Source organism: Lathamus discolor, chromosome Z (genome assembly GCF_037157495.1).
Source record: "Lathamus discolor isolate bLatDis1 chromosome Z, bLatDis1.hap1, whole genome shotgun sequence".
Lineage (NCBI taxonomy): Eukaryota > Metazoa > Chordata > Aves > Psittaciformes > Psittacidae > Lathamus > Lathamus discolor.
In genome coordinates, this window is record NC_088909.1 from 2920079 (window position 1) to 2945421 (window position 25343).

At 56.0% G+C, this 25343-nt stretch overlaps 1 protein-coding gene across 4 annotated transcripts in view; it reads right to left on the reverse strand.

Annotated features, from left to right (window-relative positions):
• The window catches only part of ZFPM1 (zinc finger protein, FOG family member 1), a 33964-nt gene that overhangs the window by 2835 nt on the left and 5786 nt on the right, over nt 1-25343 (reverse strand). For 2 of the 4 annotated variants that reach the window (XM_065661545.1, XM_065661547.1), the window contains exons 2-9: nt 16812-16943; nt 14336-14425; nt 5136-5269; nt 2942-3044; nt 1504-1716; nt 1146-1370; nt 435-530; nt 144-287 (exon numbers count right to left, since the gene is read on the reverse strand). In XM_065661545.1, coding sequence (XP_065517617.1) covers nt 144-287; nt 435-530; nt 1146-1370; nt 1504-1716; nt 2942-3044; nt 5136-5269; nt 14336-14425; nt 16812-16943 — 1137 coding nt within the window. Of the gene's footprint in view, nt 1-143; nt 288-434; nt 531-1145; nt 1371-1503; nt 1717-2941; nt 3045-5135; nt 5270-14335; nt 14426-14885; nt 15499-16811; nt 16944-25343 lie in introns of those variants that run through there. The other 2 variants (XM_065661546.1, XM_065661548.1) reach the window with 2 other exon arrangements.

Consider the following 25343-nt stretch of genomic DNA (forward strand, 5'->3'; position numbering starts at 1 on the left):
GGGAGAGAGGCATGGGTGTTACCCAGCATCCTGGCACAGGGATGCTCACCCCATCCCCAACCTCCCTCCTTGTGGCCGCAGCCCTTTGCAGTGATGCTGGGCTCTGTGTGTGGCACTGACACGTGTCCCCCCGTGGTACCCACCATGGGGTTTGGTGGCAGCCAGGGCTGTCCCCGGCGAGTACAGCTCTCCCTTGGAGCTCGGCTGGCAGATCATGTGGTTGGTGACCAAGTGGCTGTAGAGGATGTCCCTCGTGGTGGAGATGAAGCCGCAGCTATGGCAGACCCCTGCAGGGAACACAGTGCTGGGCTGAGCAGGCAGGACGGCACTCAGCAGGGCAAGCAGAGACCCGTGGGGAGCAGGTCCCTGTCCCCATGCTGTGCTATGGGGCCAGGGGTGTCCCTCTGGGGGGATGCCGTGCAGCGCTCACTCACCGTTCAGGCCGTCAGTGTGCACTTTGAGGTGACGCTCGCAGTTGGCTTTCGTGGTGAAGGCGGACAGGCAGATCAGGCACACGAACGGCCGCTCTCCTGCAGGACGGACAGGCAGACACCTCAGCACCGAGGGAAAGGGGATGGGGACTGCGGGGACACCCCACAGGGCCAGCCAGGAGGGCACGGCTGCGGGTAGCAGGATGCTCGCTCCATCTTTACAAGGCTGACATGGGGGAAGACCTATAAGTGAGCTGCCCCAAACCATAACCCAGCTGGGGAAGAACCTCATCTAACCACAACTGCCTGGCAGGAGGTTGCAGTGAGGTGGGACTGGTCTCTTCTCCCAAGTAATGAGCGACAGGACAAGAACAAACAGCCTCAAGCTGCACCAGGGGAGGTTTAGATGGAGATGAGATGATTTAAATGGAGATGAACAATTCCTTCCCCAGTGTTCCAGGCATTGGAACAGGCTGCCCAGGGCAGGGCTGCAGGCACCGGCCCTGCGGGTGTTCACACAGCGTGGAGACGAGGCCTCAGTGCCATGGGGCAGTGGCAGTAGTGGGATACAGGTTGAACTTGATCTGTCCAACCCAGTCGGTTCACTGGTCACCATGCTGCAGCCCCACATCCTCCCTGACCCTCCACACCAGCTCCAGGGGTCCCTGTGTGTGGTTTGATGCCCCAGGCTGCAGCAGCCATGCCATGTCATACCACTGTGGCTCCGCATGTGTATCTCCAAGGAGCTGGCGCTGGGGCAGCTCTTCTTGCACTGAGGGAAGGGGCAGATGCGCTCATTGGGGTAGGTCTCCTTGGTCTTCTCCTCCAGGGCAGGCGAGCCGGTGCTCTGCCGGCTGGCACAGTAGTACATCAGGTGTGCTTGCAGGTTGCGCTCGCTCCGGTACCAGATCCCGCAGTCCTTGCACGGGAAAACATCCTCTGTGGAGGGGAAAGAGACAAGGAGGGCACATACATCACTTCAATGGCACGCTGGGGATGCCTGGCACAGTGCCGGCCCCGTGGGGCTGCACCATGTCCCCATTCCCAGTGCTGCGCATCCCTGAGGACTCACTGTTGACCATGGCCGTGGCCAGGATGGTGGCCATGCCCGCCTGCTGCGGCAGCAGCTGGATGTCCGAGTGCAGTGCAGCCGGATATGGCAAGGCGCCGGGCTCCACGGTCACTGCATGGTGGTTGGGGATGGCCAGCGGCTCCGCCAACACAAAGGCACACAGGACCTCGTCCTCCTGCAGGGCACGCGTCGTCCGGCACCACAGGGCTTCATCTTGAGGGGACACGGAGGGATGGGGGACAAGCGGGTGATGGTCAGCATGGCATCCCCATCCTGCTGCTGCCTGCATGGACCTGGGCTCCCCTGTCCCCTCTGTCCCTGGTGCTTCCTCCAGGTCTGCCTGGAGATGGCGGTGTCTGCCCATGCCAAGCGCTGCTCCCGCTGGTGCTTGCAACCATGCACCTATACATGCACGTATACATGCGCCTATACATACACCCATACATGCACCTATACATACACCTATACACGTGCCTATACATACACCCATACATGTACCTATACATACACCCATATATGCACCTATACATGCGCTTATACATACACCTGTACATGCACATATACATGCACCTATACATACACCCACATGCACCTGTACATGCACCTATACATACACCAATACATGCACCTATACATGCACCCATACATGCAGTAATGTCCAAACCGAGTCTTACACCACTGCATGCAGTAGTGCTTTCACCTATATGATGCGTGCACTGAGTCATAGAACCATATCACAATTTGGGTTAGAAGGGACCTTTGAAGCTTATGTAGTTCTAACCCCCTACAATGAGCAGGGACACCTTCATCTAGACCAGGTTACCCAAGAACACATCCAACCCAGCCTTGACTGTTTGTAGGGATGGAGCATCCACAGCCTCTCTGGACAAGCTGTGGCAGTGTTTTACCACCTTCATTGTAATAATTTCTTCCTTATATCCAGTCTGAATCTCCCTCTTTTAGTTTAAAACCATCACCCCTCATCCTGTCACAACAGGCCCCGCTATAAAGTCTCATCCCATCTTTCGTATGAGATAAGCCTCTTTTGAGAACTGAAAGACCACAATAAAGCCTCCCTGAAGTCTTCTCCAGTCTGAACAACCTCAACTTTCTCAGCCTTTCCTCATGGGAGAGGTGCTCCATCCCTTGGGTCACTTTTGTGCTCTTCTCTGGACCCTCTCCAAAGGGTCCTGCCCCAGCGGCATGCAGTAATGCACTAGTGCTTGCACAAGCCACTGGGACCCTCCTCATATCCCAACCAGGAAGGGCTGGGATAGGGAGCAAGCCCCAGTGATGGTCAGTGATGGGTCACGGAGGAGGTGGAGGAGCAGATGGAGGCGGACAAGGACCCCTTCCACCACCCTAGCACTGAGATGGCCATGCCTGTCCCCCCCATTAACCCTCCCTGGGTGCAGGGACACACAGCACTGGTACCAACCCTTCCTGTAGATGACGGCGTTGGCGCTGGGCTCTCCGGGCACGAGGGGCAGGCGGGACAGCCAGCAGCTCTCATCCCCGAGCACCAGTGTCACGGGTGGGCTCTGTTGAGAGCAGAGAGAGTGGGGTGAGCATCGCTCCCCAAAACAGGCTAGGATTGAGTTTGGTTAGGGGGGTCATGGTGCTCTCCCCCATCCCGCACCCTGCTCTGCCTCCTGCATCTCTAATGAATATTAATGACCAGAAAGAAGCATTGGGGGGGGGGTGTGTGTGTGTAGAATTAATCTGCCTGATCCTCTGATGGCTGCTGCCGTAACGATATGAAATCTAATTATTCATCCCAATATTTCTAAGCCCTCCGACTCAGTCTGATGGTGGCAGCCGGCTGTGGCCTTATCGCCGCCAGGAGCATGATAACCCCATGGCACACGCGTGTGCAAGGCGCTTGCACACGCGTGTGAACTGCAGGAACCCGCCTGCTGTGTGGGAATCAGGTGGGAAATGGGGCTGGGGTCTTAGGGACCTCTCTGCATGGGGCATGGCGATGGGTGCTGGTGGTGGCACATGGGCTGAGCACCCTCCGGGGCTGCGGTGGCCCCTCTGTGTGGGAGAGGAGGATGGATCCCTGTGGAGCTCTTGCTCTACAATGTTGGGAACTATGGGTACCCCCAATGGAGGGAGGCACCTGCAGCACCCCAGGGTGCTCCCAGTATCCCAAAGGCACTCCCAGCACCCCAGGGTGCCCGCCTCAGCTCCCTTTGGCAGCCCCAGCCCCTGCGTCAAGCCCTTCCTTGTTCTCCCTGGAACAAAGAGGTCAGTGTCTCCGCTCTGCACCGGCACGATAACCATCAGAAACCCTATCTGTTCCGCATCCGCTGGGATGGCATTATCGGAACAGCCCCGTGCCCTCACTGTCCCCCTCTGTGGGCATCACTATAGGGCTGGGTGCCCCGGGGGGTGCGACAGAGCAGGGATGGAGTGGGGGGACATTCAGCACATGGAGCCCCGGGGTCCCTTGGCATTCCCAGGCACACCTGATGGAGCAAGGATGTGTTGGGAGAGCCCCATGGGACTGGCTGGGGAAGGAGGGCTTCCTCCTTCCTCCTCCTCCTCCATCAGTGCACCAACGGGCACCCATGATGCTCCATGCCACAGAGCCATTAAAGCCACCCAGTGCTCCCAGTTCCCACTGGGATGAGCTGATTTCCCACATGGGGATGAAGAGCAGAGCTTGGGCAGGATCTGGGGGAGACCCCCTTGCATGCCTTCTCCTGCCGCCAGCAACAAAGACGAAGGAACCTGAGGGCGACAGCCTCTATCAGGGATGGGGCTGCGATTCCTTCCTCGCTTTCCCGAACAGAGATAGGGAGGGAGGCGAATGGAGGAGAAGAACAGGGCTGGGAATCATCAGCCGGGCTCGATAAGGGAGCTGCTGAAATGGGAGCAAAAATATTTAGACAATAAATGAAGTATCAGAAAAAAGCTGCGCATATCTTTAAGAAATCAATCATCCTGTACCGGGTGTCTGGACACACGGCGCCAACCAGGAGATAGGGAGGCAAACTGGGCAGATAAGGGTTAATCAAGGATTTAATTCAGCAAAGATAAACGGGCCTGAGCTAAAAAAAAAAGGGGAGGAAAAAAAAGAGGGAGAAAGGAGGAGGTGGGGATGGAGACTGGGAGGGATTCTCTGGCCTTGAAGATCCTGGGATGGAGCTGTCTGCGTGTGGCACGGGGGGATACAGGGGCAAGGATGTGGCTGGGATGTGAGGATCCAGTGCTTCCAACACACCCATGTGCAGACCCAAGTCCCTGTCGTGCTCCTGCCACCAACGGCCACCTATGTCCTGCGCTGCCTCCTCTCCTGTGCTGCAGAGCCCTGGCGCTTTCCTGGTACAACCAGAGTCCCTTAGGAGCAGATTTTGGGTGGGAAACCCGGACGCCATCCCCTCTGCAAGGATACAGGTACCACCACACAGCCTGCTTGTGCAGGAGGGGACGGCCAGCATCCCATCCCCGCGCCTGCGGTGATGCTCTGATCTCAGGGCGATGGGCAGCGTATGGCATGGAAACCTTCTGGACACCCAAACCTGGAGATCCCGAGGAGCTCGATCCCTTCTAAACCAACCCCTCTCCCTAAACCCCTTGTTTCCTCAGGCCTTTCCTCACCACCGTTCCGCAGCCGTGCTCCTTACCATGTTGCTGTGCCCGGGTGATGACAGCTCGCTGTGGATGCTGCCCTGGAAGGGTCCCCAGAAGAAGCCCTCAGGGAGGCTCCTGCGGGTTCGCACCTGCCTCTCCCCATCCTGCACAATCTGGTCCAGCTCATCTGGGGGGAGACACGCACAGCATCACTGTGATGCCCCCCCAGACAGACCCCCAGCCCATGGCAGCTCCACAGGGATGTGGGCACCCATGTGGAGCCTGGAGCTGCTGGTGGGTGCCCTGGTATCACTAATGGGTGGGAGGCATCCAGCTGCTCACCAGGGGGTCCGGGCACAGCACAGTGGTGGAGCGGAAGGAGTACTTCCCATCCCAGCACCCAAAGTTGAAGCAGCTTCAGGGCTTAATGGCTTTGATTATCTGATAAGCCTCTGGTTTAATGGGTTAGATAACATGTTAATACGCTATGAAGGCTGCTCTAAAATGTTTTAACTGTGCCTTTGTCTTTTGGAGCGCAGATAAGATGGCAGGTAACCAATACGCAGATGGATGTGTGCTGGCTGTCCCTCGCTGTATAGCAGAAGGAGCCGGATGCTGCACCCCAAAACCCATGATGCTCCCTAAGGACATTGAGCTGAACACCAGGCCACCAGTGAGGCCCTGGGCACCCAACCGCAGCGAGGCAGGCTCCTACCACCCCAGGGTGCTTCAGGGCTGAAGTGGGGCTCCCCCCATCACCACAGCAGGGAGAAGAGCTCCCTAAAGCCCCACGCCCCATCTCTGAGGGCACTGAAGTAGATGCAGCCGGTGCTCAGGTCCTGTGTGCTGGTCTGAAGGCAAAATTGCTTTCAGAGCTGGGAGCACAGGGAGGATAAAGCGATCCCATGGCTGCGGAGATTGAAATCTGATGTGTTTATTAGCCCGGCTGACATCTGGATCCCGTCAGCAATAGGGTGAGTTAAGGTGAGTGTCTGGGTGGTGAGCACGGGTTGGCAGTACCTGAGATCACCTGCATCCCAGCGTGACCCATAGCTTAGCTCTGCTCACCAAGGATGCCCTGTGCCAGCAGGGATGTGTCTCCAGTTGTGTCCCAGGGGATCAACTGGTGCCCCTTGGCAAAACCTGCTCCCCACTGGGGGGTGGGATGGAGAAAAGGCTGCAAAGGTGTTAGAGATCCTCAAGGATCATCCCTGAGCCACCCTCCATCCCCATGCCACAGCCTCCAACACATGCTGGTGAATGAGATGTGCTTTGCCTGCAGCAGCTCTGCCCTGCTGGGGTACAGGCAGGGCTCCTGCCTCCCCTTCCCGCAGCACCTCCTGCCCTCAGTGCCTTCAGCTTGGCAGCCCTCAGTGCTGGTTTGGAGCTGGATGCTCAGAAAGGTGCCCTGGCCGTGGGGAGCCCTGCTCTGTTCAGCCAGGATTTCATCCCCATCAAGGCGGTTTGGGAGTGAGCACGGTGCTGGCTCTGCCTGCCCTGCATCCCTGCCATCCACCTGCCCAGCACCCCGCGGTGGTTCCATCGGAGGATAAGACAAGGAGGAGGGCTGAGGCCTTCAAGGAGCCAGTGGGATTTATTCCCTGGCACAAACCAATGCCAAGAGGCAGCAGCAGCCCCTCCTGTGACAGACCGGGGTCGGGGGGGGGGGGGGGGCAGGCAGGAAGCAGAGCCAGTGAGCAGGATGTGGTCATCACCGAGGCCTCAGGGCTGAGCAGGGCACTCAGACCCTTGCTCACTGCTCATCGCTCCATGATTCCAACACCTTGCTCCTGGCTGATTCCTGATGTGCCACTGGGCTGCCAGGCTCCCTATAGCCCCTCCATCACATTCCCAGCATCCCCCATCACTGGAGCGGGGAAGCAAAGCCCCACGTTCCTAATGGTGGTGTCTCCCCTCTGTACAGCCTGGCTGCTTTTGGGGAACAGAGCCCAACCGCCACTTTCCCCCCCTCCATGCCCCCCCCTTTTGCCCCTCCTTCCCCCCGTCTCACTGGTAATCAGCAGCGTTTGGGTCAGGAGACCATGTCTCCAAGATAAGAGCGTTCGCCTGACACTTCCCATGTCAGAGCACTTCATCTTCTGTGTATCAATCCCCAGCAGAGAAAACACGCAGGCGCTGATAAAGACAAAACCGTTCCAGACAGGGGGACAAAAATAGTGCCGCCGGAGCTGGCCCCGCTCCCCACCAGCGCCCGCTGGCCATGGCACTGGCCACTGGCCCAATGCACCGCTGCCACCCCGAAAACGTGATGTGGTGAACCCCATCCAGCAGTGCTGAGCGGTTCTCCATCCGGATGGGTGTCCCTGTGCCCACACAGGGATGCTGCCACAGCCCCTGTGCACCCACATTGATACAGCGAGGAAAAAGAGGAGGAAAAGGGGGATTTTCCAAAGTAAGCACGTGGTATTACTGTAGTTCTCCATTGGAAAGGGGAAATGATGCCAAGCCGGGATGGCACAGCCTGGCACATTGTCCACACTTGGTAACAAAGCCCAAAGCAAGCGACCCACATCCCTACGTTCCAACAGCACTGGGTTCAGCTGCATCCCCCTGCCTGCAGCCTGGAGAGTTGGGAATTGCTGGTGCCAGCCCATGGGGTGCCCGGCAAGGAGCAAAGTCCACAGGCGCAGGCCCTGCTCCCGTGCTGCCTTCCTGCGGGATCCCCCCGGCAGGTGAACACCGCCCCGGGTATCTCCTCTGGCCATCAGTCCCAGCCAGGCAGTGCCCCGGTTATCGCGGCGTGTTTATCTCCCTGATCATTAACCAAACCGGGCAGGGACGCGGCTGTTTGCTTTGTGTCGTGAAGAAAAGCAGCAGGAAGGAAGGAAGGAGGGAGGGGAAAAGCCCCCGGTGAGCCAGGTGCACGGCGTGGACCCCAGTGCTCTGCCCCACTGCTGAAACACGGGGCGCTGGGGCTGCTCCTTGCCCCCAGGGACTGAGAGCGCCTGCTCGCCCCACACTGCACCTCGGCTTATCTCCCCATCGAGAGATTTCAGAGAAACAGGGTGAGCTGTGCTGGAGAGCAAAGATTAATCCTGTCATCACACCACGGCCACGCATGGGGCGATCAATGGCTGGGCAGGCAGGGCTGGCATCAGAGTCCCCCTGGAGCTGTGAGGTCCGGGAAGGGAGGAACTGTGCAGGCCTGCATGTGAGGCACTGCCATGCAAGACAGGGTGAACATAGGACAAGGGTGTGAGGAACGTCTAGAAAAGCCCATCCGCAAGGCGACCCACAGCATCCTTATGGCCAGGGAAATAGTGCTGCTGGGCAAGGATGCACTATCGGGAATGGGTCAGCTCCTGTAGCCACCCGCCTTTGCTCCTGATGCTCCCAGAGGCGCAGCTGCATCCATGCACCCACATTTGCTTTCCCTGTGGGAGCAACAATAGGAAACAGAAGAGAGGGCTCACCCAGCCCTGGGCAAACCCATGCATCCCATCCCAACCAACTCCTGCACCCCCTTTGCCCCAACTGCACCAGTGTGACTTTAATCCAATCCGAATGATGGGCTCTGCCCCTCGGCAGGGATCCAGGCTTGGAGGTCCCCACAGTGTTTGCAGCTGCCTGGATACTATCTGGATAAATACTGCTATCGGGATGTCACGGGACCACATCCCAGCATCAGCCGCACTGCGCGCTGCTCCTATTAATACAGCGCTTTGTGCCTGGCCTGGGAGCTGCCAGCCCTGGCGGGGGGGACCACAACACCAGGTACAGCCCCCACATGAACCCGAGGGGAACAGGGATGAACGGGGGATCTTTGCTCCCATCCCAGCATGTGTGGGATGTCCCTATGGCATGGGAGCCCTCAATGGGGAGGGAGGATGGACCCATCCATCCATCCATCCATCCATCCATCCATTGGTACCCAACATCCCGAGGGGAAAGCGGAGCTGGAGCAGCCCCGTCTCCCACAGCAGCCCTGGCCCTGCCGCACGCCCCAGCTGCTGTTTTTAGAAGCAGCGAGTGCACGGCGGAAGGAATAAATCCTGACAACTCAACTAGTGAAATGATGTGATGGCACCGCTCCGATAAGATGGAGGGAGCCGATTGGGAAGAGTCTTAAGCTGCGAACACGCAGCATCTCCACTCTTCACCTCCGCTCACAAAGGGAAATCTCTCCAAAGGGGCTAAGGAGATTATCCCGGCTTTGCCGTCCCGGGTGCTCGAGTAATCAGGGCAGCCTTGGGGACGACAAAGGAGTGAGGAGGGTTTCAATTCGAGCCTTGCTGGGCTGCGCCTGCTTAGGCTCAGCTTGGGGTTGCTGTGGCTGAGCTGCCATGGCCTGAGAGGGGATGGCTATGGGAGAGCTGGGCTCTGCCCCCCCGGGCTTTTGGGTGCAGAGGGGGCACCCTGGTGCCCTGGCATGGCAGGAGCTGAGGTGAGATTTCTGCCTTTATCAGTCCTGCCCATCGCTTGCCATTTATTGATTTCCTTTTTGACAGAGTACAAAAGCAAACCTTTATCAGGCTGAACCCTGCCCCTGGTTAATGGAGGAGCTGTGACCTACCCTGGAGAGCAGAGCTGCACCTCCCAGCGCCCAGGGAAAAGGGGGAACCACGGCACCCAGGAGGTGCTGCACCCCAAACAGGGCCAGGCACCCGCTCACCAGCTGTGCCGCACAGCTGGCAGGTGCTGGCACCAGCCTTGCCATGCGTCACCCCGGGATCGCCCTTCCCTTATGCCCCATGTAAGCCAGGGTGCCCTGCCCCAGCAGGATGTGCCCTGATAACGACCCCAGGACGTTTGAGTTTCGGGTGTTGCTGAGCCCTGTGGGGATGGGGCATCGAGGGGGTCCCCATCCTGGGTAATAAAAGTGAGCCATACCCATGGGTATGGGGACAGGAATTAGCACTGGGAACAACATCAGAAAGCGCTCAGGGAGGATGGGAAGGAGGAATAACTCCCAGCTCTCCCAGGCCGGCTGGACCCCTGTGCCAGGGACCCCCTTGTCCCTGCTCTCTCCCCAGTCACAGGGCTGCTGGGACCCCCTGACTCTGCCCAGGCTGGTACCAAGCAGCGGGTAGGGATGTGCTGGGGAGGGCAGGAAGCTGGGAAGGGGGAGGAAGGGGAGTGAAGGGGCCCCTGGGGCTGATGCAGAGGGTAGATATCCCCTCCGGAAAGGAGGAGGGGACCACAAGGGGGGGTCACTCCTCAGCACTGGGCAGGAGCAGGGTGCGAGCTTGGCTTTGCACACAAACCCCACTGGTCCTCAGCTCCAGCCCAGTGCAGAGCGGCAAGGCAGCAGTGATTGACGGCTGTCAGCCACAGTGACCCTGACAGCATCGCCCTCAGGGCTCTCTCCACAAGTACATGAGACATTTTTCTCCTTCTCAAGGGAAAGGACTGGGACAGAGTTGGGGGGGACACTGCCTGCACCTCTCAACATCATCCAGGTGCTGCTCGATGCAGGGGTTTCCCTGCCATGCTGTGTCTGGTTGTCCCCCCACATTGGCAGTGTCCTCAAAGCAGCCTGAGCATCCCTGCATCCCAGCAGTATCCTCAAGCGAATGTGAGCATCTTTTCACTCAGCAATGTCCTCAAAGCAGCCTGAGCATCCCTGCATCCCAGCAATGTCCACAAATGGGTCTGAGCACACCAGTGTCCTAAACGAGCCTGAGCATCCCTGCACCCCAGCAGTTATTTCAGACTGGTGTGAGCATCCTTCCACTCAGCGACATCCCCAAGCCATCCTGGCCATCCCTCCACCTTCCAGTGTCCCCACACAGGGACTGAACTGATGTCAGGGATACAAACCCCAGCAGGGACAGTGTCCCCTTCCATATCCCCAACCCAGGTCAGGTGTCACTACTGGGACACCCTCCATCCTTCTGCCTTCATTGTCTGGCTTTGCCAACAAGCCATACAGGGGGTAGTTTTCAGCGCAGCAGGAGACCCCCTGGACCCAATCTTCCCCCCATCCCGCAGCAATCTAACCCAAACACAGCGATCCCCGCTCGGCCCGGCTGCCGGCGATAAAAAGGAATAGCTGGAATAACTTTTGCCACCCACTCAAAACAGAGGGGAAAGGAGGAGACGCGGCTCGGGGACGGCCATCCGGATGAGCCGTCCTCCTCGTGCCCTGCTCGTCCCGATAATAAACCTTGAGGTTTGCAGACATGCTCCGGGCAGACGGAGATTATTTGGGCAGGAGTCGTGGTGCAGATAAACACAACCGAAGGCAAAGGGGGAGGCGGGGGGAGAGTCGACAAAGTTCGTGGTTTTAATTAGATGCACCCAAAAAGCCATAGGGGATTGGTCTGTGCCATCACGATACCCGCACACGGGGCTGGTGGTGAGGGTGGGTTTGGGGTTCGTGGTCAGTCCTGAGAGGTGGACCTGTGCCACGCTCTGTAATTAACCCAGAGGCATGGGTTAATTAATAGCTTCATTTAATAGCTGGGATCTATTAAATAAAGCCATGAACAGATGAGAATCACAGAATGGTTTGGGTTAGAAAGGACCTTGAGATCATCCAGTTCTAAACCCCTGCCATGGGCAGGGACACCTCACACTAAGCCATGTCACCCAAGGCTCTGTCCAACCTGGCCTTGAACACCGCCAGGGATGAGTTTCTGTTCTGATGGGGCTCAACAAGGTGGGAATCTTTGCAAAGACCCAAATGGTGAAGCTGATGTAGGAAAAGGAGTGAGGGACCCCCTGGGAGCAACTGCTGCTGTTTCAGGGAGGGTGGTGGGACATGGCCATTGGGGGACAAGGCAAAGAACAACCCTGGGTTTGGCCCTGTCTGCTCCATCCCTTCCCTCTCGGGGCCCTGTCAGTGTCCCCACAGGGACAACAGCAAAAAGCTTCATCCCACCTTGCAGAAAGGCAAGTGCCATCCGGGCTTCCCTGGGGCTGCAGTGCCTGGTGGGGATTCTCCCGTGTCTCGTAAAGCGGTTGAGCAGCCTGTCCCTCAGCAGGACTCTGCTCTCCTCCACCCCCCTTGTCCTAACACCACATTCATGGAATTTGTTGGAACTTTTCACCTTAGCTCCCTGGGAAAATCGGTGAGGTTGGCCAGGCAGGGATGGGGTGGGATGGGACAGCCCTGGGATGGGAGCCAGGGGCTGCGAGTGCTCCCAAAGGTCTCTGCTCCTGGCCCTGCTCCAGAGCAAACAAAAAGGAGTGGGAAAGATGGGCATGGATGAGAGGCACTGGTGGGGCTGTGGCGAAGGGGATCTGGGGAGGATGAACATCCTCTCTACAGCCCATCAGAGGATGAGCATGAGGCATGGCCATGGCCCATCCCAGGACCCTGTCAGGAAGCAGAACCAAGCACCCCAGCTGAAGGGGTAAAGCCTCCCAAGCTGAGGATCAAAGCCCACATCTCCTGGGGATTTGCATATCAGATGTGCGAGCAGCAGCCCCCTCCAGTGAGCAAGGTCATTGCAAAGATAATACAACAACACTCCCTATCCCTCACTGACCTGTGGGACCAAGAGACCCCATGGCAAGGTCTTGGAATGCAGCATCCCCGCACTGCCCAGCCTCTGGCACAACAGCGTACCCAGTTTTGGAGACCCAGAGAGCAAAGCCATAGCAGGGAGTGACCCTGTAGCCCCCCAAAAAAGAGCCATAGGAAGGGGAGACCCCTCAGGGTGCGAACAAAGGCGCCTGGAGCAGCCTGCTTGTCCCCCCCCCCCACCACGATGTGCTGCATCTTCACAGCTGCCACTGCTGACATACGGCGGATCCTGCCAGATAAAAAAGAAAATTCAGGCTGCTCAGAGTTTCCCTTTTTGCCAGCTCCATCCCTGATAAGTGCAGAGCCTGCAGAGCGCCTGATAGACGGGCTATCGCGGCGGTTGGTGCGAAAGGAACACCCTATCGCTGCAGCATCGCCGGACCGCCATCAACTCCCAGCCACACAGAAATTAATACCACTCCAATTACCAGAATAGAGATGGGCTGGGAGAAGGCGATAATAAAATCTCTTTTACATAAAGAATGCAAATAACCAGCTCTGGAGAGGGAAGAGGGGGAAGGGGGAAGCACGGTCACAGCCAAGGCTTCGTGGTCCCTTTTGGGGAGCCCGTGGTTGATAGAGCTGTTGGGATAAGGAGCTGTGCAGTGCTGTCGCCCCTCAGTATGGGGTCACCCATGGAAGCCCCATCCCTATTGGGATGCGGTGGAGCAGGGGGCCCGGCAGTGCAGAGGCCAAAGGGCTGGGGAGCAGATAAGAAGGAGCTGGGGAGGCCTCGCAGCTCCTTCCTGCCCGGCACGCAGGAAGGGCCGGGATATCAGCGGGGCCGGCAAGAGCTTCCCCTCGGATGGGGTGGGAAGGGGGAGCGGGGCCACGGCTCCCTGCAGGGCCGTGGGGATTTGGGCAGCTGCAGGAGCACGTGTGCTGCAGCCGGCAGTTCCCAGTGCCTATCCATCACCCATGCGGGAGGCTGGTGGCCTTGGGGACATGCTGGGACCACCCCTGCCCTGCTGCATCCATCACTGAGAGGCGATCACTGCCCTGCATCAGGGTCACCCCGTCCCATCACGCGCTGCTGCCTCTAGGGGGGATGCTCCAAAACCAGGTCCATCAGCATCCCCCCTGGGAGGAGCAGCACCAACGGGGCCCGAAACGTGGCACATCAACCCTTGGGGGGCTCAGCTCCCTCTTGTCCCATCCCTGTCTGTCCGCAGCGGACAGGCACCCACAAACCCAATCTGCACAATGGAGCCTCAAGTGTAACCCCATCTCGGGGTGGTTTGGAGATAGCAGGGCGATAGGGCGCAGGGTACCCACATGGCACACGCGGCCTTGCTGGGCTGCCAGGGTGCCAGCAGAGATGCCGAGAGGGAGATAGACGCGTTTATTCACTCCTTGGGGTTTTGATAACCATCACCAAACCACTCGAGCGTCGCTCTTGTGGTTGCCAGGATGTTTGTGAAGTGCCCTCGCAAGCGTGGAGTGATGCAGGACGGGGTCCAAACCCTCCCTGTGCTGGGAAGCACGATGCCAGCCACAAGTGATGGCATCCCCACAGCTCCCAGCTTGGGTTTTACTGTCCCAAACAAGTGCCCTGGGGATCTGGGGACCACAACCATAATCTCATATCTCCCGTCTCTGCAGAAGTGCTGTATTTACAGCCTGCCCAGCTCCCAGTGCTCCCAGTCCTCATACTGGTTTGCAAGAGATGAACGCACGGAGTCTGCTCCAGGTATTCCAGCCTGTGTCCCAGCCAGGAAGCTGGGCAGGAGCAGGATGACCGGCTGCACACTGGGGACTTACCTGGCCCATTCCAGACATCCATTTCCTGCAGGTTTTCTCCAGAATCTGGCTTCTCCAGCTCCTTCGAACTCTCTGGGGTGTCTCTGGAATCTGCAGCAGGAGAGGGAAGGCAGCAGGTCAAATGTGGAGAACTTCAGAGGGAGCATCCCATGGGGACAGAGACCACTGGACCGGTGATACCCTAGGGCCAGGATGTTCTCAGGGATGTGCATAGGGAGGTCCCCCTCAAAATCCCCATGTCCAAATGCCCTAGTGCCCACCTGCGGGGTCCTAGCCCCCCATGGGTTGTCCCATAATGACAGCCAGGCCCACCGCACATCCCCAATGGGTAGGCACCCACCTCTCACCCCTAAACCCCTCCCACATCCATCCTTCCCATCCCACTTTGGGCCCCATGTCACCGGATTCAGCCCCGCTCCCATCACAGCTCTATTTGTGGCGTATTCATAGCAACTTGATAACAATTATTTTCTCCATTAACTGCTGCTGGAGATGCAGCTGATAGAGCCTATCTGCATATGACAGTGTGGAAGATTAGCGCCCAAAGTACATGTTTGCCTTGGCGTCCCGGGCGGATAACCAGCATGGAGCCCAATCGATCGGCGCCAGAGCGAACACCCAGGGGTGACGTCACCAGCACTGGAGATTATTAATACAGGTGATAAGCGGAATGATTAACATCAAATAAATCAATCACTGGGTATAAAAGTCCTATTATTTTTGGCTATAAATCAAAGTGCCTGGCATATCGATTTTTATCCATCGCGCTGAAAGCTTTAGTGGCCGTTATTGCTGCTCCGCGTTATCTCTGCTATCACCTCTTTATCGAGGCAGCCCAGTGCCAGGTGCAGCAACGCGCCCGGGCTCCCGGCTCCCTCGCCCCCAGCCCAGCTCCCCCATCAGATAAGAGCCACTCGCTTCTCCCTGCTGCAGAGCAAAGTTTGCCTGCGAGCCCTCCCTGCCCCGGCTATTGGGATCCCCACAGCATTGCTCCATTGGTTTTAAGGGGCACCCTTCGATCTGGTGCTTCCCAAGAGCCACCGTTGCCTGGTGTGGATCCCCATGGCATCACTCCAATGGGTTTGGAAGGGGGACACAGGCTTTCCTTTGCTCCGGTGCTTCCCAGGAGCCACCGTTGCCTGCTGCGGACCCGTCCGGCTGCGTTAGCCGGTGCAGCCTTGCCCTGCCGTGGTTATCTCGAAGGGCACTGCAAACACGAACTGATTAGGATTTGCCCCCACCTCCACAGGAAGGAACTTAAAGGATATCTGGGGACTGTTTCAACCCGGCCCTGTAACGCAGCCACCTCTGGGGTGGGGCATGGCACAGCGTGGCGGCAGGCAGGCGGCAAGGGCAGGAAGCAGGCAGCAACGGCCTTGTGCCTCCATCCCCATCCGTGCCACCACCTGCGGGTTCAGGGGATGCTCTGCACCAGCGGGAGGCAGTTTGCACGCGGGGAGATGTGGCTTTGGACACCAAGAGGTCACTCTGAACCCCTGGGTATAGGAGATCACTTTATAGAACCACAGGATGATAGAATCGTATCATAGTTTGGGTGGAAGGGGCCTTCAGAGCTTATCTTTGAGGGGAAGACGTCACTTCATAGAACCACAGAATCACAGCCTCAAAGTTCTGGATGTCTCCATCTAACTGAAGATGTCCCTGCTCATTGCAAGGGGTTTGACTGGATCAGCTTTGAAGGTCCCTTCCAATCTAAACTATAATACGATTCTGATTCTGTTGTTCTATGAAGTGATCTCCTTCTCCCCAAGATAAGCTTCGAAGGTCCCTTCTAACCCAGACTATTCTGAGGACCCCAAGGACTGCTTTGTCTCCTGGGGAGGCAGTCTGCACAGCAGGAGATGTTCTGAACATCACTAGGTCACTTTGCATTCCTAGGGGAAGGAGATCACCTTGTACAACCACAGAACAATAGAATCATATCATAGTTTGCATTGGAAGGGGCCTTCAGAGCTCATCTTGGGGAGAAGAAGGTCACTTTATAGAACCACAGAATCATATTATATAGTTTGCATTGGCAGGGGCCTCCAAAGCTTATCTAATCCAACCCCCTGCAATGAGCATGGACATACTTAAGTACATCAAGTCACCCAGAACGCTGGATACTCCCCATCTCTTCGCTACCACTGGCAGCTCAACACCACGGTGGGTAAAAGGTGCTGATACAGACACAAGGTTATGCTGCTCATCAGCAGCCATTGTGGTGAGCAAACTGCCTCTGATTTCAAGCATCCTTGCCTGTGGCCCACTCCACCGTGCTGCTGCTGGCTGCAGGGATGGAGCACCCCAGGGAGATGGGGGTCTTGCTCAACCAGCACCCTCGATGGGTGGGTGGAATGCTCTGTTTGCTAATTCACACCCTGCAGAGATGATGCCGATGTGCTCCGGCAGCAGAGCTCATCCCTATGTCATGGGGACACCATGGGTAGCCCCCTGCCACTGTGTTGAGACTCACGTTCACTGCCAGGGGGGCTGGAGGCATCATGCTCAACAGAGCCCTCGAGGTCCAAGGTGGCTGCATCCCTCTCCAAGGGGCTCTTCTCTGCTGCTGGGCCATCCTCACCTTCCTCCATCACTGCCGAGGAACCTGGGAAACACAGAGGGGTGGTTAGTGGGAGAACTGGATGGGAAAACACCCAGCAGTGGGTTATCCCAGTTGGAAAATGCAGGATGATGGCAAAGGGCCCTTTCTTGACCTGACATGGGGCTGAGGGGTGATGCCCTGAATGCCATGCGAAGGGAAGGGAGCCCACATACCCAGCCAGCCCTGTGGTCCAGCTTCTCCCTCGGGTCCATGTCCCTTTGCAGAGGGAGATTTATAGAACCAGCGGCTTGCTGGGGGTGTACCCCAAGGGATGCCTGGTGCCCCTCACACACAGAATCAAACGGGTGGGAAAAGACCTTTAAGATGATCAAGTCAGACTGTTCCCCAGCACTAAACCATGCCACTGAGGCCTTATTTATACGTTTTTGAACGCACCCAGGAACAGTGATTCCCATACTGTGCAGAATGAGCCCTACACGTGCCTGGGAGGTGAGCAGGGTCCCCAGCTACCACGGGTACATGGGTATGGCATAGTGAGGTACCCAGCCTGCTGCACCGCTCCCCTGCGCTTCCCATCTGAACCCCCCGCATCTAAACGGGGTGAGGGACCCCAGAGACCATCTCCATGGTCTCCAAGCACCCCTCATCTCACAGGGGACCCACAACACATCTCCCTGCCATGCCCACAGCCCTGCACACAGGGGGATGCTGGGATGGGGACACAGGGCACACGGAGGGTGCAAATGGGGTGCACAATGGGGGACACCCCTTCAGCTCCCCCTAAACAGCCCTGGCAGCCCATGCTGCAGTTTCCACAGTAACGCAGCATCCCCGTCCATGCTGATATCAATAAAGAAAGGAAGGAAGAGCGAGTGGCATGCGTGGCTCGTGCCGGGGGCTGCCCGGTGCCCGTCCGGCACCACCCCGGTGCAGGCAAGGGGGGGAATGGCGCGATGACAAACCCACTGCAGACCTCAGCTGCTCTCTGTGACTCCAGGCATGTATATTTACAGCAGGAGAACAAAGAGCCCATAATCTATACAAAGCAGACAACAATGAGCGTGAATAAAGAGGCTGCCGGAGAAGGGAAGGCAATTTATTCTAATTCTGCTAATTTCAGTTCCAGCACAATTAAAAAGGCTCTGATAATATTCAGAAACAATCGCCAGCTAACAAATCGTTTCTCTCGCTGCAAATGAAACATTGTTAGGCTAATTTCTTCTTTCACGCCTTCACGGCTCTTGGGCTTCTGATAAAGTTAACCCGACTCTCGCCTGCTCCATAGCTTGGCACTCCCAGCCTGGCCAGGAAAGGATGGACAGACCCAGGGAGGGATGGATGGCGCTGGGGAGGAATGGATGGAGCCAGGATCGCATGCGGTACCCACTCAGGGTGCCCAGACCACCCATATCCTGCCCTAATACACCAAGGACGGAGATGGGGATGCCCCATACAGATGCAATGATACAAAACCAGTTTAGGTGCTGCAACATCACCGAGTACCTATAGGGATGATGGGTGGCCGGCAGCATCCCAGCACCATGTCACCACAGTCCTTGGATGCATCCCAGCACCCAGCCGGCCCTACTGCAGCATCCCGCTCCCAACACACTGCCTATTCCCAAGGGATGCTCTGCCACCAGTGCCGCCGGCTGCGCGGGTTAAATGAGCTACTGGATAGCTCAGAAAAAATAAAAAAGGGTACAAAAAAAAAAAAGGAGGGGGAAAAAAAAGGGAAAAGCAGGGAGGGAGAGGGAGTGTGGAGCAGGGAGCGGAGCGTCACTTCTCCGGGATTGCTGGAAGCCCTGCACAGTTATCACCGCACACAGCCTCCCTCAGCTTGCCTGATCTGTCTATTCTTCATTAAGCAAATACGCTGAAATGGAAATGAAAACATAATAGCTATTTGATTTTCGGCGAGATATTTTGCATATTGGTTCAGTGCTGATAGTGGAATTTCATCAACTCCCTTTTTTCATGCTTTAAAACTGAATTACTGAGGCTGGCTTTACAGAGAGGGGAAGAGCCAAAAAATGCTCCCTTCCAAGATACTCCGCTTTGACGATTAACTCTTCTCCCTCCCTCCTTTTCCCTCCTTTTTTATTTTTGATAACAAGGAAGGATTTCTGTCTTTTTCTTTTTTTTCCCCCCTTCTTCTTTACAAAAAAATTACGAAGATTGTCCAAAACTCGCAGTGATGCACTCTTGTCACTCGTGCTCGGTCTGCGGATGCAGGTCTGGCGTTAAGGCCAGCATTCCCAGTGGGAGGAAAGCTCATCATCACCCAGGGAACTGTTTGATCATTTCACTCAAATGAAGGCTTTCATTCCTTGTGCTGTGCTGGTAAACACAAGGGAAAAAATACATGGAAAATGCAAAAGGAGGGGGGACTCCTCCACGCTGCCAAGGGTGAGAACCTGGACGCTCCGAATGCCGGCACGCAGACAAGAGCAAAGAGATAAGAGGCCTCGATAGCAGATAGAAAATAGCAACAGCCCCAGACTTTCCCACCGGCTCTGGAGCGGGGAGCAGGAGATGGAGGAACAAGAGGAAGACGAGGTCCCATGGCGGAAAGCGGGTCCTGGACTGAAAACACGCGCAGGCTTGGGGCAGCCTGGGTGTGCGTCGGCCCACATCCGACCCCATGAACAGGACTTTCAAAGGCAGGCCCACTGGCTTCAGCAGGACCATGTGGGCACCATGATGGCGGATCTCTTTTTCTCCCTTCCAGCTCCTCATCATCACCCCTGTGCTGGCTCCAAATACATCTTCCAATTAAAAATAAACCATAATAAAGCAATAAGCCCCAAAGGAGCTGGGGGGAGGCTGCTCAGAGGGTCTCAGGGCACATGAAGCATAACCATGATGCTCATCCTTATTATTTCTGTTTTTCAAGGCCAGGTTGGACAGAGCCTTGGGTGAGATGGCTCAGTGTGAGGTGTCCCTGCCCATGACAGGGGGGTTGGAACTGGATGATCTTGAGGTCCTTTCCAACCCGAACTATTCTATGATTCTATGATCCATCAACTTGCGATAGAGATGCTTGGGCATCACCTCCTCATGGCAGTGCCGCTGCCCCAAAACCTCCCTATTTCACCCCAGATTTTGCAGCCACAAGCAAAGCGTTGCAGGAGCAGGCAAAGGAACTGGTATTCCCCAAGGAAAGACACCCATGGAGAGGGTCACAGCCACTACTGATCCTTCCTTGCACTGGTTGCAAAACCATCCCCAAGTGATTCTGTGGGGCCTGGCCCAGGTTGGGGATTCCCCAGGGTCTTGTAGCAGGGTTGTGCCGTGTCCGCCCCGCAGCAAGCAACACCCAGAGAGCAACCTGGGCTGCAGATCCAAAAACCACTGGTATCTGATGGGACACCAGCCCGCCTCTTCTCACCCAATTTTTCCCTGGTATGTATTAATGTTTGCTTTCACCCATGACCTCGGGTACCCCCGAGCCTGTTCCCAGAGGATCAGGGATGCCAAGCACTGCGGTCGAGGGCAAATGAGGTTTCAATGGCCGGGAAATGACACCAGTCCTCAAAGGTCACGTTATCCAGTGGGTTATTTTCCCCCTCCTCTTGGCTAATGCTACTGGGATCCAGCATTACATTGCAATGCTATCCATAAAAGGGGGTCCTGGTGCGTAAGACCCCTACTCAGGACCTCATTTTGGAGGAAAACGGACCTTCTTGAGCAGAAATCAACCCTATGCCCTATCAGCTCAGCTGCAGCATCCCTGGGCCGGGCTCCCGCTATGGATATCAGCACATGAAATATCAGCCCCATGCGTGCAGGCGATAGCGGTTGAGGCCAACCCCAGCGGTACCTATCTCTAATATGGGGCCCTTCTCTATCACCACCAGATAAAACTCGCCCTGATCCTTCCCGCAGTGCCCTGTGTTAAAGGGCAAGGTAAAAAAAGAGATAAGTTTGGGGGTCTGGTAGGTGGAAGGGGTGGATTTACGATAGACTTTTAATAATTTATCATTAAATTTTACCTAATTTATCCAGGAGGGGAATGAAGGAGAGCAAGGGAATTAAGGTGGTGCGGGATGCCATGATTGCTGGTGGGATGCTGCAATTGCTTGCAAGAAGAGATGCTACAACTGCTCGTAGGGGGGGGATTTATGATAATATATAATTAAATTTATAAAGCATTTAGTCTAATTCACCCAGGAGAGGCATAAAGGACAGTTGGGGAGCAGAGGTGGTGGGTGATGCTGCAATTGCTCACGGGGGGTATTTATAATTATTTATTATTACATTTATTGTGTCTTTAGGCCCAGTTTGTCCAGAAGGGGAATGAAGGGTATAGAGAGGGAATGAAGGTGGTGGGACTGCAGTGATTTCTCATGGTGGGGAAGATCCTGCAGGTGCTCAGAGGGGGATGCTGCAATTACTGATGGGGGAACACTCATGTCCATACCCTGCAGCATCCCAGCCACCGCGAAAGAGCACCCAGGGTGGTACCCGCAGCAACGCACAGCACCCATGGGTGCACAGCACCTTGAGCATCCCTCCGCAATCTGGGGCAGTGCCGCCCCATGGGAACCCCCCCGGTTATAACCATGGGGAGGGGGGGAAGAAAAGAGCTGTGGAGAAGCAGAGCCTGAGAAAAAGCAGCCCTGCTGATAGGGGAGAGATTGGTTTCAGGCGGAGCTGCTCCCCCTGCCAAGTCCATATCCTATCTGCGCGGGGTGCAGTTACTTAACATTCATCACCGCCTGAACTCTGTAACTTTATCAGCGGCCGAGCATGGCGCCATCGCCGAGCCCAGCCATTCCCGGCGCTCAGATAGGGCCGATAAACCGCTGATAGATTACAGGAGATTGTTTCACTTCAGGGGCCGCGATTACTAATACTAATAGCGAGAGAGCCCGCATCATATCAAACAGCGGCTGTGGGGGACACACACACACACACGACACATAGAGGCTGAGTGGGGGGCACAGGAAAGTAATGAGAAAGAGAATACAGGGACAATGACAATGAAGTGACTTTACGTTTCAGATGGGGCTGATAACGCCCTGATAGATTTTAAGAGAGGAGAGAGTCTAATAGAGCCGTCCCCAGGCCTGGCACATCAGATGGATGGGAGCAGATTGCACTGCGAGAAGGGGATGTGATGCTTAACGCAGTCCTGCCTTCCCAGCTGGCAGGAGAGACAGGATGAGGAGATGATGTTCAAAGCACAAGAGGGAAACTGAAGGAGCTCGTGGGACCCTCTGCAGTGCGTCCTTACTGGGGGACCTGGGGGCATCATCCATCCCAAAGCAGTTTGAGACGTCTAACACAGGATTTGGGCACCAGTGTGAGCCCGCGCTTAGGGATCAGCTGGATATCCTGATAATGCGGAAGGAAACTCCATCCATGAAGATCAGGCTCCAAATGCGCATGAGCGTGCAGGGTGGCATGGACATGCAAGGCTCATTGCTACCGCTGCTCCTGGTCAAAGGGAGGTCTTCTGGGTGAAAGCCCCTTGATTCCGGTCCTTTTTCTCCCACTAGAATAAAGCTGCTCCGGTCAGGAATGGGTGTGAGTGGGGACGGATGTGCACCCAGCAGCACAGCCCTGCAGGGCCCACCAATACCAGGTGACTGCGAGGACAGAGGTCAAGCTCTTTGCTAATCTAGCGACAAATTAGCCCAGAGATGCTGCGTCGGAGCCTCCCTGTGGGAAGCGGCTTCAGGTCCTCACGGGTACCTCCCACTGCCAAACGCTGCTGGGAGAGGAACGGGGACAGATTTCAGGCTCTCTCAGTACATGATAGCACCAGGCTCAGACAAGGACGGAGGGATGGGGACAGGGATGGTGGTGGCTGTGGCCCAGAGGGCCACTAGACCCATCACTGAAGATGCTTTGGCTTGGGTGTCCCTGCTGCTCAGAGCATCCTGGGGTGCCCAGTGCCAGCTCCCAGTGCCATCTGGACCACAGTGGGCTCTCCAACCAGCAGTGAGGCAATGAGCAGGGGCTGGGTGAGCTCCAGGAGCAGAAAAGCACCAGGAAAGCAAGAAGAGGGGTGGGCTGCTGGCACTGAGACCAACAGATGAGGGTTACCAGAACCCACTGGGACAGCATTGTCCCCTAAAACCCTACTGCTACCTGCTCCCCCACATCACAGCCTTCACTGGACCAGCACAAGCACCCTCTATGGCACATCCCCTCCATCACCTGCACCTTTACCCGGCACCCCGACCTTCCTCTTCCTCCAGCTCCAGGCAGGGTGGCTGCTCCTGCCCGGCTCCATGGATGCTGAGTTTGCTCCATGCAAACGTGCCTGTGCTGTCTCTTTTTTTTAATTTTTTTTTTTTTTCCTGTTCTTGGCATTTTGGTGGAGCGAGATAAGAGTAAAAAACAACAGAGCTGCTCGGAGAGTGAAAAAGGGAGATAGATAACGCAGATACTGACTCCTACACAAAACAGCCCTGGCTTTATCACTGCTTTTTATCACAGTTCCCCTAAAAAAAATAAAGAGAGCAGCCCAACTGGAATGGGGCAGCACATTAAAAAATGAACTTTAGACTGTTTGCTCTTTAGTTTTATATTTAGATGAAACAAACTTAAGATTCTTGTGGTTGATACCTTCTCTGGTGTGAGGAACCAAAAAGTCTGGAAGCCCTGTTTGCTTTAATAGGGATGAGTGAGGGAACTCAATCTTTAAGCCTCGATCAGCCAGTGGGATGAGGCTGGTCCTAAAACATCCCACTGGAGTGGGCAGCATCCTATAGCAGCGCCAGTGAGGCTCAGGTGTAGAAAGGCAGATGCTTCTCGAGCATCCCTGGGCCCCTGCTGGTGCTTGGTGACAGGATCCTGACCACATCCCACAGCCACGTGGCATCACCATAGCTGGCAAAGCTGAACATCCCTGTGATGGCAGCAGGTCCCAGCATCTCCATCCCAGCACAGGGATGTGACTGCATGTGCAACGCACCCTGTCCATGTAGCTCCAAAAACCTCTTCACCCACTGAAAATGCCCTCCCCATGCACAGGATGGGGAGGGCATTTGGGAGCAGAAAAGCCCCCAGCCCACAGAGCATGGCCAGAAAGAAGGAAAAGGGGAAAGAAAAAAAGTAATAAAAATGGACTGGAGGCTTTTCCCTCCCCTCACACTCCCTTCCCTACCTTCTTTTTGAAAAACATAATTTATCTGTGTATTATCAAGAAATCCAGACACTTTAATCAGTGAGCTATGAAGTCAGTATTTCCATTCTTATCTAGCGGAGGAGTGGAAATGGAGAGCAGATAGGCAGCTCCGAGCCGGTCCGTGGTGGGGAATGTTAATGGGAGGAGCAGCAGAGCCATTGGCTACCGAGCTGCCGCTATCGCTGCCATTATCGGGGCGTTATCGAGGCAACCATCGCAGCGCAGTAATGGGGCCAGTTCAACTTTCCGCATTATCATAGGAGCTGGAAGTAGCATGAGAGGCCTCAGCTGGGAGACGGAGAAGCGAGTGAGCGGCCAAACTTCCCGCTGGAGCAGGGAGGGGAAGCTGAAAGCAGTCTGTCCTCCCCAGAGCTGGTAACACGGAGCGTGATGCTCTCCTGCTTGAGCATCCTCCTGCGCATTCCAGGTACTAACACTAAGGTGAGCCCTATGTACCCTGGGTACCAAACCTACTGAGCCTCCCCGAAGCCCCATGTTCTGATTCTGTTGAGCATCCTGAAGCCCTGTGTACTGACCCTAAGGCACATTCCCAAAGCCCCATGTACCGACCGTACAGAGCATTCCCCAAATCACAGGGCCACAACCCCCGGCTTGCCAAGGACAAGAGCAAACAATGCATCTATATTTCATCAGATCAACAAATTAGAGAAGCACATTTCCTCCACGTGCTATGGAATGGGAGATGTCAAGAAAATATGCTGATGTGAGAAAGAGGAGATAAAGAATTATTTTGGAGCAAAAAAAGCAGTGGAAGGCTCTTATCTGGAGTGACTCATAGGCACACACTCCTTAACCCCACTGCAGCCCTAGGTCAGCGGTTACATTCCTTTCGGCATTTCATCCCTCCCAAAAAAACATGTTGCTGCAGGAACAATGCGGAGCCTTTGCCGGGCAGCCATCGGAAGAGGGAACTGTATTACCCCGAAACACTTGAACTTTCCTGATAAAACAAGCAGCGGGACAGCAGCCCGGCCAAGCCGCAGCGTCCGAAAGCCCCGAGTCAGGCAACAAAAACAGTCATGGGACGTGTCCCTGAAAAAAACGAGGGAGATATTGGCCTCCTGCTCTTCTTCAGCACAGGGAAGCTGATTTCTCCTCCTCTCAGGAAGAAGAGGATCCGTGCCCTTGGTGCAGCCACAGGACTCATGGATCCAGAGCGCAGTGCAGGGCTGGCAGGGGAGTTTTCCACTTTTTCCTACTTAAATAAGAAGGGATGTTAAAAGCACAAAGGTTCCCTGCCCCTTGCATTGACCATGCTTGGAGCTGTTCACATCCCTCTC